Raw genomic sequence first — 15563 nt, 5'->3', positions numbered from 1 at the left:
TGTGTGTGTATGTGATCTATCAACCTCGTAAATGGCTCTTAGTTGAATCATTTTATGTTTTGCCTATGTTCTTGAAAGCAGTGTTGGTCCAATGTTTCCTTAATGATCGCAAAGCAGTATAGTGCTACTTGGGTGATAATGTGTTCCTGCAGAGTTTGGGAGCATGCCTTTTCCATGCTGTTATGCAGTGTTGGAGGTGGTATATATAAAACTGTGGAGGTGTGGGGGTGCAAGGGCACGTGCCTCACAGCAAAAAATACTGTTAAGGTTTGTATGCTTTTCTGTGGTTGTTCTTTGTTTTGTACTTTTGATGTAATTTTTTTGATTGTATGTTTTGCGATACATAGTTCTTGCAAGCATTTTGCATATGCCATATAATAAGTATATGCATATAAATATGATTTTCCTTCATTTGGTTGACTAATATGAATGTCAGCATCCTGAAGGTAAACCACTCTACACTTGAAAATGCTAATGTCATCTTTGTAGTACACATGCACCAAGGTTGCTTCTCAGTGCTTTCAAACACTACTTTATAAAAAATAAATAAATAAAATGTTCCACACCCCCTGCTAATTATATATCCTAACTCCAAGATCGCATAATCCCCAAGGTAAGGGAATATTCCCCTGCCTTGAGGATTGTTGATTTTGCACACCTGTTGATTATCTGTGTAGTTGACTAAATGCAGTTGACTAAACAGATGTCGACCAAAGCAATAGAAATAAAAAAATATATTCCTTTGGCTCTTTCTCTCAAGAAGACTGTAAGTTGAAACTTCCATTTTAACATTTCTGTTTATAGCTTACATTCATAACCTATTTGAATTATAAGAATATTGCTGCAGTCTAGTTTCTCTCCTTCAGTCCAGTGGTCCCAACACTTTTTGTGAGTCTTGTTGTCTTTGTTACATAGTTTTGTTAAATAAAGAGTAATAATAGGGGAAAATGAGAGATACATTTTATAGCATTTTCAAAGATTATTGAGTGAACTTTCCCTTACAATCATAAGTTAGTCATTAACTTTCTTCAGAAATGATCTGTTCTTGTATGGGAGGTAGAAAATATCACAGGAGAAACGAAAACACAAAGCAGATAATCCAAACTGACACAAAAGGCATTAAGGCTCCATTACACAGCTGCTTCATATACCCTCTGTTTGCTCTTTGTGAGACTCTACAAATTGTTAATCAGGTGATGCTCCATGAGTGCTTTTAAAGAGGTACAGTTGTGTGCAGTAGGCTTATATGTTAAACAAATCTTATTCCTCCATGTCAGGAGCCCATAAACAGGTTGCAGAGTCTTCACTTCGTCATCAGGCCTGCAGGAACCCATGTCCATTTGCCAGTGACGGGGTTCCTATTATATAATTGAAGACGCAATCCTTTGAATGCATCTTGATCGAACTTGAAAGCATGAAACAGCAAAATAGTTAAACGGCATATAAGCGATTTCTTTCCCTGAGAAAGATATTGCTTGGCCGCCTCCATTACTTTGCTGTTTTTGTCACTGTAGTGCTATCTTGGAGTTGGTATATTTAAGTAGGGGGGGTGTTGGGGGGCAAAGCCCACCCACTTTATGTAATGTTTTGAAGTTTTTATTTGAAATTTTTATTTATTTATTTTTGTAGAACAGCAATTTTTTTCCCAGGGAAAAAATCGTTGTCCCAAGTGTTCGGGATTGTAAGCTTTCGCTTACATGGGGTCGATAAATCAGCTTTTGCTTTTTTAAGCATTCGCTGATTTAATATAGATTCAGTGACGTACTAGAATCAGGACTAGTAGTTGTGCTGCACCCATTTTCCAGCAGTACAGTTGTTTTTGGATGTAGTAATTGAATGTCGTTGCCTTGGATACCAGTAGCTGTCCAGTTATGATATATTAGAGCCTGTACTTTTACTTCCATCCCTCCTTTGCTTCCCAGAGAAAATTAGTTTTTCTTCTCTCTCCATTATTGGAACTGCTCCAGTGTAACAGAATATGTTAAATTTAACCCCAGACTGTACACTTATGCAGGTATTCACCATTGCAGCAATCCTTGCAACAGATCATAATATATGAGACTGATACAGTCATCTGCTCACAGCACAGCAGAAAAATTTCCATATGACTTCTATGGGTCCATCCCCAAGAATTTACATTGTTGCGCACATAGGGCCTTCAGTAAAGGAAGTGGTTCCAATCTCTGCTATAGTTCATTCTTCATACTGCATTCTGTATGGTTTCAGAATGTAATGTTCGAAATGCTTTATTGTTTTGTCTTAAGTTACAACTTCAAAGAAAATATGTAAGCATAGGAAAAGCTAATGTAAGGGTGGGATGCACAGTGCCAATGCCTTTCTCTTCTGGGCATTTTTTCGCATTTAAGTCTCAGCCATGGCACAATGTCTCTTCAGGTCATAAGGCAGTGATGTCAGAAAATGTCAAGTATACTTACTCCAAAACAAGGTATCCAGGATAAAAACTGAAAATGTTTTGTTTTTCCATCTCTAAGAAAAACTTCCTATTTCATCCAGGAGGACAGAAGAAAACTTATTTATGGGTCCAGTGCTGAGAACAGCTCACTTCAGCCATATCAGGTCTTTGGTAATGAGTTCTCCTGCTTACCTGATAAAATCTCATTGCTGGCAGGAATAAGAGTTATATTCAAGCCAGTAACATTCCTGATTCATGTACTTGTTTGGCTTCATCTTCAAAGGAAACTAGGCTGGAGGCCAAACCTTGGTTTAGAGACCCTAAAGGTTCTTTTTGTTTTTGGGTTCACATACATGAGAAATGTTAGATTCATCCCTTTCCTTCTGTAAGATGGAGTTTGGTGGTGATCAGTCGTCAACTTTACTAGTCCCTCCTTCAGAGGGTTCCATCTTCATTGAAACCCTCTATCGTAAAGGTATTGACAACTTCTTAGACTACGAAGAAAGTAAGCCTTCCCAATACAAATTCTTGAAGTGGCCAGAATCCAAATAAAGATTTCCATGAGTCATAACACACTTCATTCCATCACATCATAATGTAACCAAGATCATGTGATATCACCCAAATTCAGATACTACTTTCCCAAGAAGATAAGTGAGGTGAATTACGGGTCCTTTCAAGAAAACATAAGATCTGTGTCACCAAAGGAAAACTTGATTATTTCAGGGGTTACTTATACGTACAGAGTTAGAATCTCTGTAATTATTTTATACTTTGCCACAGAGGACATTAGTTGTTCAGGTAGGTATGTTTCAGACAAGAACAGAGCAGGATATTTCGAGGGAACAAGGTAGATGATGGAAAGCACAAGGAAGTAATTCTTCACAGGGTGGAAGGTGACTGGAACATCCTTCCACAAAAACTCTCCTGTCCCCCACTTTTAGTACTTTGTCCTTCTACCATGGTTTTGTCAGAATCAACCTTTTTTTGATGGTAGAATTGCGTCTTTGCTATTAAAGGTATAGGCTGCTTTCTCATGGCCATGTTTGGAGCATATACACGATGTGCTCTTTTAATTAACAACTCCTGAATACCATTCCAGTTGCTTATTTGTGCTTTCATAAAATTCCTTCCACCTTCTCTGATGCAACAGAAAATCTCAGCATGTTCGTGTTTCAATGTTGCAGTCATCACCTTTGGGTTATCTGCTTGCAGTAGCCCTCCGTCGGCCTGATTAACAAAGTCTTTGGTCCTGCATCGGTTGCTGTCTCTTTTTCCATGACGTCAGGTTGTCAGGGGTATAAAACATGCAGCCGACGCCATTACATCAGTCTTTCTAGCCGTGCGGTGCCAGAAGCAGTTCGCAAGTGCCTGTCAGCCGACTCCTGAAATTTCCATTTTCAAGTTTCAGAACCGAAGTCTTCAACTAAAAGCTAAGTACCCCGTTGGGGAAACTTTTTCTTGCTCTAAACCGGTCAGTAAAAGTAAATAATTGCATTACTTGTGGAAAGCAAATACTTCATAAAGATTTTCATTCATACTGTATTCCTTGCCTAGGCCCTGACCACGACATACCTCGCTGTCAGTTGTGTGCCTTATTTAAACTATGAACTATCCATCTTCGGTATATTTACGCTTTTAAATGTTTTGGTGCTCGGTTCAATTATCCCGATATGTCTTCGGTAAGCCATCCGACTAACGCTATTCTGAAAAAATGCAAAGATAGAGACAGGCTGCCGAGGTCCAAAGCTGCCGACGACACTTCTAAGCCAGTCGCCAGTTCGTCTGTACTCAGTAAGGTGCTCTCGCAGCCCCTGATACCTGCTACTCCAGATTCACAGGCCTCTACTGAGACCCATTCGGAGTCCAGTATGCCGCGAGATGCGGATGTCTCTACCTTGGTTGGGTCCGGAGCCGCTGTGCAGGCACTGGCTTCTGAGGGTGTATTCAGGCCTACTGACTTGTGTATTATACCAATGCCATCTTCTTCTTCTAAGCCTAAAACTCGAACCATGCCTAGAAAACTGATGCCCAGACCGCATGGCCAGGCTCTATGCCTAAAAAACAAATGATAAGAATGGCTGAAGACCTTATTACTTTAATCGGGGAAGCCAACTTTCCCCCTCTAAGAGACCTAGGACTGAGTTTACTTATGATACTTCTGACCAGGATTCTGAATTTTCTGTTTCATCTGATGACCAGGATTTACCCTTATCTGCCTATGAAGATTCTGATGCAGAGGACTCTATTCCGTCTGCATCCCCCCCCCCCCAGAGGATTTTTCTTTTGGTGAAACCTGGCATACCCTCAGGGAGCATTTTCGTTGGGAAAGTCAGGATTTTTCTGATTCAAAAAAGAAGCTTAGGGATTTCTTACTCCTGCCCCAGCACAGGCCTTTAGCTATATCTCCTGTACTAGACATTGTTGTTGATGCCTTTTCGGAATCTAGCTTGGCCCCCTGGCTCTTTACCTCCTGCTCCCAGAAAACCTGATAGATATTACAGGGTCCCTGACTCTCATAAGTTCCTTTTTAAAAATCCTACTGCGGATCCTGAGACCATTTCACAGGGACCCAAGGGCATTAAAGCTACTACTGCCAAAAATCCTACCCCCTCTGATAGAGACTCCAGGGCGCTGGATAGATGGGGTAAGAAGGTATACACTTCTGCAGCTTTGGCCATTAGGGCCTTAAACTGCCAGTTTCATATGTTAAAGTATCAGCAGCATATTATTGGATTACTTAAACAGAAAATGATGTTGATTTCTGATTGTGCTGAAAGTAAGGATTTACAGGATTTACTGCATTCAGCTGAACAGGTTGGAGAACATACTTTGCAATATGGTTTTGTTTCACTAGAGGCACCTTGCAGGGCTGCTGTGACTGGGTCTGTACTTAGAAGGCATGCTTGGCTTAAGGAGCAATCCTTGCCAGATCATGTTAAAGCAAAATTATTGAATGCTCCCTTTAAACCAGGATCGCTTGTTTGGCAGCAAGGCAGAAGTAGTTCTCAAAAATATGGAGGAAAAATCTAAATCTGTGCAAACTGTTAAAGATTTTTTACAAGTACAACCTCCTAGGTTTAGTAGGCATTGACCTTCCAAGAAGTGGTCCTTTCCTGCCTCTTCCAGATCTTCAGTCCAAACCCAGATCCAGAAGAGCTCCCAGGCTTCAGTCCCAGGGTTCGCACAGGACTAAGCAGTGGGGGGTCTCCACTTCCAAAGCTGGGGGTAGTAACCCCCCCCCCATGGTAAATTGTCTCAATGACTTCTTTCTAAAACTGCCAAGCACTTCTCAACTGACTGCCCCTTTGGAGGGAAAGATTGCTCTTAATGCAAAGAACTGGGAACTCATTACCCAGGACAAATGGGTTTTAAATATAGTGTCCCAGGGATACAGATTTCACTTCCACACGTTACCAACACCAAGCGGGTGGCCAAATCTACCCCCAAATCAGTGGGCAGAGGCCCAAAAACAAGTACTTTCCCTCTTAAGCATGGGGTATATTCAGTTGGTACCAGAAGAGGAAAAGGGACAAAGTTTCTACTCGAGACTTTTCCTGGTACCCAGAAAAGACAATTCATGGTGTCCTGTCCTGGACCGGTGTACTCTAAACACCTTCTTGGTGATTCAAAAATTCAAGATGCTGACTCTTCACCAGTTGCTCCCTGTGCTAGGCAAAGACGCTTGGTTGCAACACTAGGTTTAAAGGAAGCATACCTGCACATCCCAATCATGGAATCTTGCAGAAGATGCCTACGCTTCAAAGCAGGCTATATGCACTATCAGTTCTCTGCACTGCCCTTTGGCTTATCTTCTGCACCCAGGGTATACACAAAGTGCGTAGCTCCAGTCATTGCATTTTGCAGGCAAAGAAATATTCAAATATACCCATACCTGGACGATTGTCTAATTCAGGCAGAAAGCCAGGACATACTTTTGAATCATCTGGCATTTGTGAAAAGGGTGCTAACTTGGTACCCTGTTAACAAATTATATTCCTGGGAGCAAGCTTGAATACAACTTCCCAGATGGCTTTCCTCATGCCAGAGAAACAAATTCATTTGACATCCTACTTCAAACAAGTGGCCACAAAAACCCTGCTATCTTCAAGGCAAATTCTACAAGCCTTTGTGTTCATGGCCTCTTACATTCTTCTAATTCCATATGCAAGACTGCATATGAGGAAACTACAAGGGTATCTAAAAAGCCTATGATGTCAACATTCTCAGGATCTAGCAACAATGATTCCTATCATACCTTGCCTACACCTAGAGTTCCTTTGGTGGGCAGAGGCCTGCCACCAAAACAAGGGATTACCATTCACACTACCCCCTGCTGCCCAAACCCTAACAACAGACGCATTAGACTATGCATGGGGGGGCTCACCTGGCAGGGAAGTGCATTCAGGACAAATGGAACCCAAGTCAAATGCACCTGCATATCAATCGAAAAGAAATGTTAGCTGTACAGAATACTCTGACAGCCTTCAAGGACCACATTCTTCCAGGACAATTAATGGTAAAGACGAGCAACACCACTGTTATGTGGTACATAAACAAGCAGGGGGGTACACATTCTTACCCCCTCTGCAGACTAGCCATGGCATTGTGGAACACAGCCCTGAGCTACCAAGTGCATCTACAAGCTCAGTTCCTGCCAGGAAAACTAAATACACTGGCAGACGAACAAAGCAGAAAACTCATGGACCCACACAAGTGGAAACTGGAACCAAGGATTTTCAACATGTTGACAAGCAAATGGGGGAGCCCAGATATAGACCTGTTTGCCTCCCCCCAGAACTGTCAATTGGACAAACTTTGCACAAGGACTCCCCACAAACAAGCTTGGAAAGTGGATGCTCTGTCCTTCAGCTGGAAAAAACCTATCAGTTTATGCCTTTCCTCCTCTGCCTCTACTTTCCAAAGTACTACTAAAGATAAAACAAGACAAACCAAGGACGATTTTGATTGCACCAGACTGGCCACGCCAACACTGGTACCCCCTCTTGCGCAGTGTGTCACTGTTGGCCCCATGGCACCTGCTTCAGACTTCTACCCTATTGTCTCAGCAGGAGAACCAGAATCTGCACCCCCAGCTTCAAACACTGACCCTAGCAGCCTGGCTAATTAGCTAATCTCTCCTTTACCATCCTTCAGTAAACCAGTGATTGATATCATTTTAGAGGCAAGGAGGCCTAGTACTAGAAACTCTTATGCTGAAAAATGGAAAAGATTCTGTGCCTGGAGCCAAGCTCAAGGGATGAGCACAGCAGTGCCCAATTTACCTCAGATTTTACAATACTTAACTGAGATGCTTCACAAAGGCCTGTCCTTCTCCTCCATCAAAATTCACGCCTCAGCCATTTCAGCTCATTATAACACAAAACCTCCCCTCTTCTCTCATCCACTGCTCAAGCAGTTCCTCAGAGGGGCCAAAATCTTATTACCACCCAGGAGAGCTCCTACTCCAGCCTGGGACCTTAATTTTGTATTGGAGAAACTCACTCTTCCCCCTTTCAAGCCAGCTGCTATTGCAGACTTAAAATTCCTTTCTTGGAAAACAGCTTTCCTTTTAGCAATTACTTCAGCAAGAAGGGTATCTGAATTACAGGACCTTATGGCAGTGGATCCTTTCATCAGCTTTCATGCAGACAGGGTGTCCCTCCTTCATGCCCAAGGTGGTATCCAGTGTGGCTCTTAATCAGTCCATTCATTTGCCAACCTTCTTTCCTAATCCACAGAACAAAGGGGAACAGATACTGCACTCATTGGATGTGCACAGACAACTTAGATTCTACTTGGACTGTACTAAACCTCAAAGGAAATCTGAACAACTGCTGGTGGCATTTGCTGCAGGGGCAGAGGGGAAGGCTATTTCAAAGCAAACCATTTCCAAATGGATAGGCCATTGCATTCATTTCTGCTACAAACACAATGGAAAACCTATCCCACAGGGGATCAGACCCCACTCTGTCAGGGCTGCATCTACCTCTACAGCTTTTCTCAGAGGCATCCCTACCAGGGACATCCTAGAAGCTGCTACCTGGAGTTCTGTACATACTTTCACCAAGCATTACCATCTGCCAATTTTCTCTAAATCCAGAGCTGACTTTGCCACTGCAGTCTTGCAGGGTCTTACTGCTGGTTCTAATGCTATCTGAATTCCTCTTCCCATCCTTAGCTTTGGGAATCTACCCAAATGTGATGACTGCAACAGTGAAACACGAAGAACATAGTACAGTTGTGTACACTGTACTATAAATGTAGATGTTCGAGTGTATTCACTGTTGCAGTCCTGGTTTCCCTACCTCCAGCCCCCTTACTTCTTTTGGCTATACCTCTACTCTCCTTTGCTATGCTTAAAAGCTTTTTAGTGTATTTGCTTTTTTGTTGGAGGTATAACCTTGTATATTTATAGATTTAATTGCTTCCCATTAGGAGGGCACCTGACATCTGGGGCAAGAAAAAATTATGTAATGGCGTCGGCTGCATGTTTTATACCCTGACGTCACGGAAGAAGAGACAGCAACCGACGCAGGACCCAAGACTTTGTTAATCTGGCCGACTGAGGACTACTTTATTTTTTTTTAATTTTTTTATTTATTTATCATTTGTTGACCGGGAAAGTCCGACTAGGTTCCACAGAGCCTGTTTTCAGCGGAGGCCCGGGGAGAAATGCTCCAGATTGCTACTTCAAGCAGATAACCCAAATATTATGACTGCAACAGTGAATACACTTGAACATCTACATTTATGGTAAGTGTACACAACTGTACTTTTTCCTATCCATGCTTCCTCTAATTTTGTTATTTTTTAAACATCTCATCTTGAGCAGTTTCATACTCAACCAACCTTTTCTTCATTTTGACCACTGATTTTTTGCAGCTTTATCACCTCATGTGAGTATCTACTTAAAGCTGCTTCCATTTTTTCCAGCCTTTTGTTGTTTGAGTTTATATACTTCTTCAGTGTTTTGTTTATCTTAGTCAGCTCGGAGAACATTTCACTTGTTTTTTCCTCTAGGTTACTGGAAGTCATGTCTTGCACCAAAGCTGGAGCTTACACTGCTTTTTTCTGGACAGCTAAATAATTCTTCCCAGTCAGTGTTCTCTCCTCACCTTTTGTGATTGATTTTCTTTCAGGTTCTCTGAATTTCTTTTTTGCAGGCATCCAGGCAATGCACTTACTAGATAGTTATTGAAATTTACCCAAAAAGACACGTTCACTGGCTCTCTCTCTTCTGAGTTTCGGCTGTCACACTAGGAGAGCTGAAATTATGTTTTAACTCTGTGTGCACCAAACTGGACGTCTCCTGTAAGAGAGAGTTTTGAGGACATTGCATCACTGTCTAAGATTCCTGATTCTGCATGCACTTGGTCTTTCAAGTTCCCAAGTCTGATGAAGTCAAGGAAGTTTTGATGGCTGCTAACAAGCCAATTCATTGAGCTGACATACCCAACTAAGTGGGAGATGTTCTTCCAATGGGTATATACCAAGGGATTCTTACCTTGTAAATTCCCTGCTTACCTGAAGGCACTGTGTGATATGGGCCACCAGTAATGTCAAGTCATTGTGCACATTTGGCTACAGCATCCTGTCATCTGAAACTGGAAGATAAACCTTGTAACCCAATAGGTAATAGTTGAGTAGTTACTCAGTGGTGTTCTTCACCTCTGGTCTCCTCTTAAATACCATGCTATAATATTGGGACTTGGTTTCCTCTTTGGACACTGAAAACTGGGTCCATAGTTGATCTTTGGTTGGCAACATGGAAAAATATCTCCTCGCTAGAGTCAGTTACCTCTAAAAGAATTGATTTTGAGCTCTAGCTACTGGTTTACAAAGAAAAGTAATAGTTTCCATTAAAGGCCAGAAGCATAACTGGTTCAATTTGCTCCTTGGGCTGTGCTATGAACCATTGCTCCACCCCGTTAACTCTTCAAGTGAAGAGTTAAGAAAAGGCACTTCACAATAATAAGCCGTAAGTAATCAGCTTATTACAGTTAGATCTATGCACCACCCCAAAAAAGCAGATGTTCCTTCTACTGGCACACCAACCAGGTGGCTGGATCCATGGCGCACGCACACACACACAGCCATTCAGGTCCTGTTTCTGTGCCCTGCCCCCAACCCTCCTTTAACATCCATCCATCCACAACCATATTTTATTAAACAAGAAAAGGCATTACTTCTTTAAAAATGTAGCAAATTTTTTGCCACAAATGTAGTGGAGTTGCTATAGTGCTTGCTTAAGTTTTAGTTTAAAAAACTTTTTAAATTGTAGCAATCTGCTTGCTGCAAATGTATATCGTGCTTGCAGTGAATGCTACACTGCTTTGATTTTAGTTTAAAAAAAAATAGTTTTTTTACTTTCAAACTATAGCAAAGTGGTTGCTACAGTTTGGACCAAACATAGAGTGCTAGAGAGCTCAGGTTTGACCACAAATACAGTGCCAGCTTTTAAGAGCTGGTATTACATGAAAGAGCATTCAGGTTCAACTGATCATGTCCTCTAACACTTTGCACCTGAGACTGTTGCCTCTCTCACCCTGCCATAGCTACATTACTGATAGAGGGGGACTCATTCTCATTGAGAACACATTTTTATACGGGATAGTTTGAGTTCTCCAAACTGTCCATCTACCATCTTGTATTTTTTTCTTACTTGTGTAAGGGAGGAAGGATGTTGCTCACAGTGAATGCCTGAAGACTGTTAAGGTGCAACCTAGCCACATCTGAGGATCTGCATTGGTCTGATTAGTCGTTTCTTTGTTCAAGGAAAGAATAGCTTCTAAACCAAAGCTCCCAAACTATTAATTTGCTGCATAATTTTTTGCCATACAAAGTAGGCATAAAAGTTTTCTTTACTCCTTATAGCCTCTGTCCAGTAGATTTTTCTGAGCCTCTTTGACATGTTTTTAGGAACATCTACAACAGTAACTTGCACTGCTGCCATCTGTTTACTCCAGCGGGATAATGTTGATTAACTTTTTTAACAAATCTTGTGCTTTGTTGTTTTAGACTGTGCTCACCATATTTGGTCTGCTGCAGGGCTACATTCAAAGATATTAAAAACGGAGTGTTTACCTTAAGCAGTAGATGTTTGAGGTTCTTTTGCAGCAGGCAGAATAGCATTGCGCTCGTTTTCCCTTTCCTTTCAAGAATGATCACTGTAGCTTGTTCCAGAGGCTGCTTTCTCATTTGATTTCCATTCTCTGTTTCAGTGGAAACCACTACAACTGGTTTGTGGGATTACCTCTTTATATGCAGTGTTGTTGGTTTGCTAGTTATACTTCTAAACGTCTCCTGGACAAAGAAAAATATAATGAGGAGACACAAATCCAAAATCAAGGACATTTTAAAAATTTCTGTAATTCACTTAAAGTTTATAGAACAATGGGTTTTGCATCAGGATGCATCTTCAGAGCAGTAAGAAGTATGAAACTTTAATGTGTCTGTCATTATTGAGACTCTGTAAATCTCAGTGATTTATCAAAAATCAAAGATTTTATGAAGGGCAGAGAAAACTTTAATCAAAGTTAAGAACACTGCAGAATTAGAAACAGTTGAGCAGTATGCTTGTGTTGCAGGCCATTAGACTGAGCCTCAAAGATGTGGCGGAAAAGATTATGTTGTGCTGTGATTTGTATGATTGCATTAGTCCTACATGTTATGGTGACAGGTCTATGGTTAATCGTCAAATGGACTAACCTTCAAATGGTACGTAATCGAACCCTAATAGTCCAATTTTCATCCATCAAGCTAGCACTTCGTCAAACCTGTGAGACAGGGAAAATAACTAGTTGGCCAGCACTTTCCCCATCTCACTTTTCCTTACTGTAGTGCGACCTCAGAGTTGGTATATATAGTTTAAGGTGTGGGGGGCAAAGCCCCCCCCCCCACATGGTTGGGTTTGAAATAGTGCCATTTATGAGACAGGGTGGTGTTGGCCAACTAGTTACTTTCCTGTCTCACAGGTTTGATGATGTGCTATTCAATGATTAGTCTGTCCGATGATTAACCATAGACCCTATGGTGACAATAAAGGCTTCCACAGCAGATAAAGTTAGTGTTTACAAAGAGTAGTGAAATAACTCTTATTACAAGTAAATGCATTTTGACAATCAATTTGTACCCTCCCACACATTGCCAGAAAACTAAAACCCAGTCCTTCACTGGTGGGAGGAGAAAGCAGGACTTGTTAATACTCACAGGAAGTCTCATATGCAAAAGTAGATGATTGCTGGTTCAGAAATACAACTATGACTGACAACCTGGTACTAGTATACCAGTATGGGAGCAAAATGCATGTTGTATCAGGGCATTTGGGGAGTGTGAATGTAGGGAGAAGCAGGAACATTCTTTGGATGACTTCTCTGTGTGAGTAAATGGGAATTCAGAGTACTGATCTATGACTGCCAGTTTGAAGCTGCAGTGAAGATGTGGACAGATACTGGCAGTTGTGAACATTTACTGCTTGTCACTGCATATCCACATGTCAGAGTGAAGTTAAACACTGCTCATTTAATAAGCTGTGTGCCAGCATCCCCTAGAGTCCTCGAAGGGCAGACCCCATTTTGGAGTTTCAGAAATCTTAGAGCTTGTAAAACCCTCAGAAGGTTAGTAATGGTGGTTTACAGACTACAAGTTGGACAAGGCTAAAAGAGGAAAGTAAAAGCAGAATTAAATAAAAAAAATACTGCAAATGGCATACTCTGCAGTAAAATGAGATATCTAATCTGTGAGAAAACTATGTACTATCAACCCTATATTCCAGCACTAAACGTTAGGGTACCAAAAACTGTGTCCTTTACGTTCATATATTTTAGATGCCCCCTGTGTTGTTCTCTGTTCTGTATATCAGTGTGGGAAGGAATTGACAACTTTCCCCTCATCTGTTGGAATGATGTGCAGCATTGGCTTCACCGAAACACAGGAGATTGGCAAGTTGGTTTTCCCACCTTGGAATCATTACTTAAGTCACCTGTTACATCGTATAAGACATAATTTAAGAAATGGTGAGAAGAAGTAAATGACTACCATTTGTTTTTCACTTTTGTCTCCACATTTAGGTTGTTGAAAAACTTATCAGAGGCCTTGCTATGGAAGATAGCCGCAATATGTTTGCTCTCTTTGAGCACTGGCGCAATGTGGATAAGGCTATAGAAAGTCGAGTGATAGTAGCAGATGTATTGGCAAAGTTTGAGAGGTAAGTTATTATCCTGTTTTATATTAGTTTTGTATATTTTCTGTCATTTGCACACTGACTGGTCTGTGTCCAAAGCTGTTGGCTTAAATTTGGGTCCCCAATGTTTTTTTAGTTATTCATATGCTACTTGTTATTGTAATATAATATGAACTTTCAAGCAGCTTATCTAGGTAGTAAAGTGTCAGTGAATGAAGGCTGCAGTACAGCAGTGTCTGTACTTGTAATAAATTATGATTGTTGGGCTTTAGTGCAGTGTTATGTATAAGGAGAGTTCATGAGGGATGCATACATTGCTTTGGACAGGCTCAGTAGTTTTAGTTGATCTGTAAAGAAATGGTGGATTCTGAAACAAAGGTATCACAGAAGTGTTTGTACTTTTTGTAGACTTGCTGGCACTGAGGAAGAAGAGGAAGATTCTCCATGGCAGCTGTATTTTAAACTCTACTGTTTCCTAGATATTGACAGGGTTCCCAAAGAAGGCGTAGAGTTTGCTTTTATGTTTGAACAGGTAAGTCATTCCTACTGTGGAGAAACATGTTCCTTACGTGTGATTGACACAAAATGCCCCTTATATCTTAAGTCAGTGATGAAGCTTTCAGACGTCAGTGACACACAGCAACCTGGTCTGCATACACAGCTTGGCAAACCATTGCATGTAAATTTGCACCTGACTCCTATCCTGAGTTGTTAAAAAAAAAAAAAAAAAAAAAGGTGTACATTTTCTGATGTTCTTCATTCCACATTGCTGCAGTCCTAACTATTGGGTCAGTCGGGTACTAATGCGCATGACCGACGCCATATCCTCAGTCTTTCCGGAAAGTTTCTGAAGTCAGAGTTTCAGACCGAATCAAAGTTTGGGAATATTTGTTTTTTTCTTGCCTCAGTATTTAACCGGATGTTAGAAAAGTGAATAACTGTATTTCTTGTGGGAAACAGATACCTCATAGGGATTACCATACTTTGTGTATACCTTGTTTAGGGCCTGAGCACGACGTTGTTGGATGCCGCTCTTGTGCTAGATTTAACAAACGCACTATTAAGAGAAGGTTAGACTGTGCCAGGTTAGTTTTGGGAAGCGTTGTAATTATAAAATGCCGCCGGATGCTCCGACGCCTCGCCGCCAAAAGCGCAAGGACAAAGCAGCAAAGCCTAGAGTGGAAGAACCGACAGTCCCAGACGTCGGTTCTTTAGAAGGCTCAGTGGAGCCGGAGGTTCTGCCAGGAGTTTCTTTGGAGTCTCAGGGAGAGACTTTACTGTTACAGGATGTCTCCTCTCAGGAAGTAGGCCAGGCTGAGGGGGCTTCTCAGGTGACTGTTCTTCCCTCTCTTCCTAAGGTGGTTAGAGCCTCCCCTTCTGTTTCCAAGGCTTCCTTGAGAGGCAGGCCAAGTTTAGCTTCAGTGGGGGTTTCTCCTAGTGCTTCAGGGTCTTTACCTAAGAAACATATGCTTAAAATGGCAGAGGATTTGATTACTATGATTAGAGGTTCTATGCCCTCCTGATAAGAGGCCTAGGGTGGAACCTGAGTTTGAGAGTTTTGAGCAATGTTCGAGGCTTCTGAGTCTTCGGCTGAAGACTTGCAGGAGTATCCTCCTTATTCTGATTCTGATGTGGATGATTCTACTCCTTCAGCTTCTCCTCCTGAGGATTTTTCATTTTCAGAGACTCTGCATTCCATGAGGGAGCATTTTAAATGGGAAGGTCAAGATTTCTCTGATTCCAGAAAGAGGCTTAGGGAATTCTTGTTTTTACCCCAGCATAGGCCTTTAGCTATACCTCCTGTTCTGAATGTGGTGGAAGATGTTTTGCAGAGGCTTCCCTGAATCCTGATTCTCTGCCTCCTGCCCCAGTTAAACCGGATAGGTACTATAGGGTGCCTGAAGCTCATAAGTATCTGTTTAAGAGTCCTAGGGCAGACCCGGAAACTGTCTCTCAGGGGCCTAA

General features: G+C 41.6%; 1 protein-coding gene across 1 annotated transcript in view; it reads left to right on the top strand.

The window, feature by feature from the left end:
• The window catches only part of LOC122804987 (unconventional myosin-X-like), a 2302513-nt gene that overhangs the window by 2237039 nt on the left and 49911 nt on the right, over window positions 1–15563 (top strand). The window contains exons 33-34 of the mRNA XM_044075233.1: window positions 13486–13622; window positions 14007–14130. Of these exons, the coding sequence (XP_043931168.1) occupies window positions 13486–13622; window positions 14007–14130 (261 nt within the window). The remainder of the gene's footprint in view (window positions 1–13485; window positions 13623–14006; window positions 14131–15563) is intronic.

Source organism: Protopterus annectens, chromosome 6.part0, assembly GCF_019279795.1.
Source record: "Protopterus annectens isolate FY-2018-M chromosome 6.part0, PAN1.0, whole genome shotgun sequence".
NCBI lineage: Eukaryota > Metazoa > Chordata > Ceratodontiformes > Protopteridae > Protopterus > Protopterus annectens.
The sequence above is the reverse complement of the archived record's forward strand: the minus strand, read 5'-3'. Positions and strand labels throughout refer to the sequence as shown.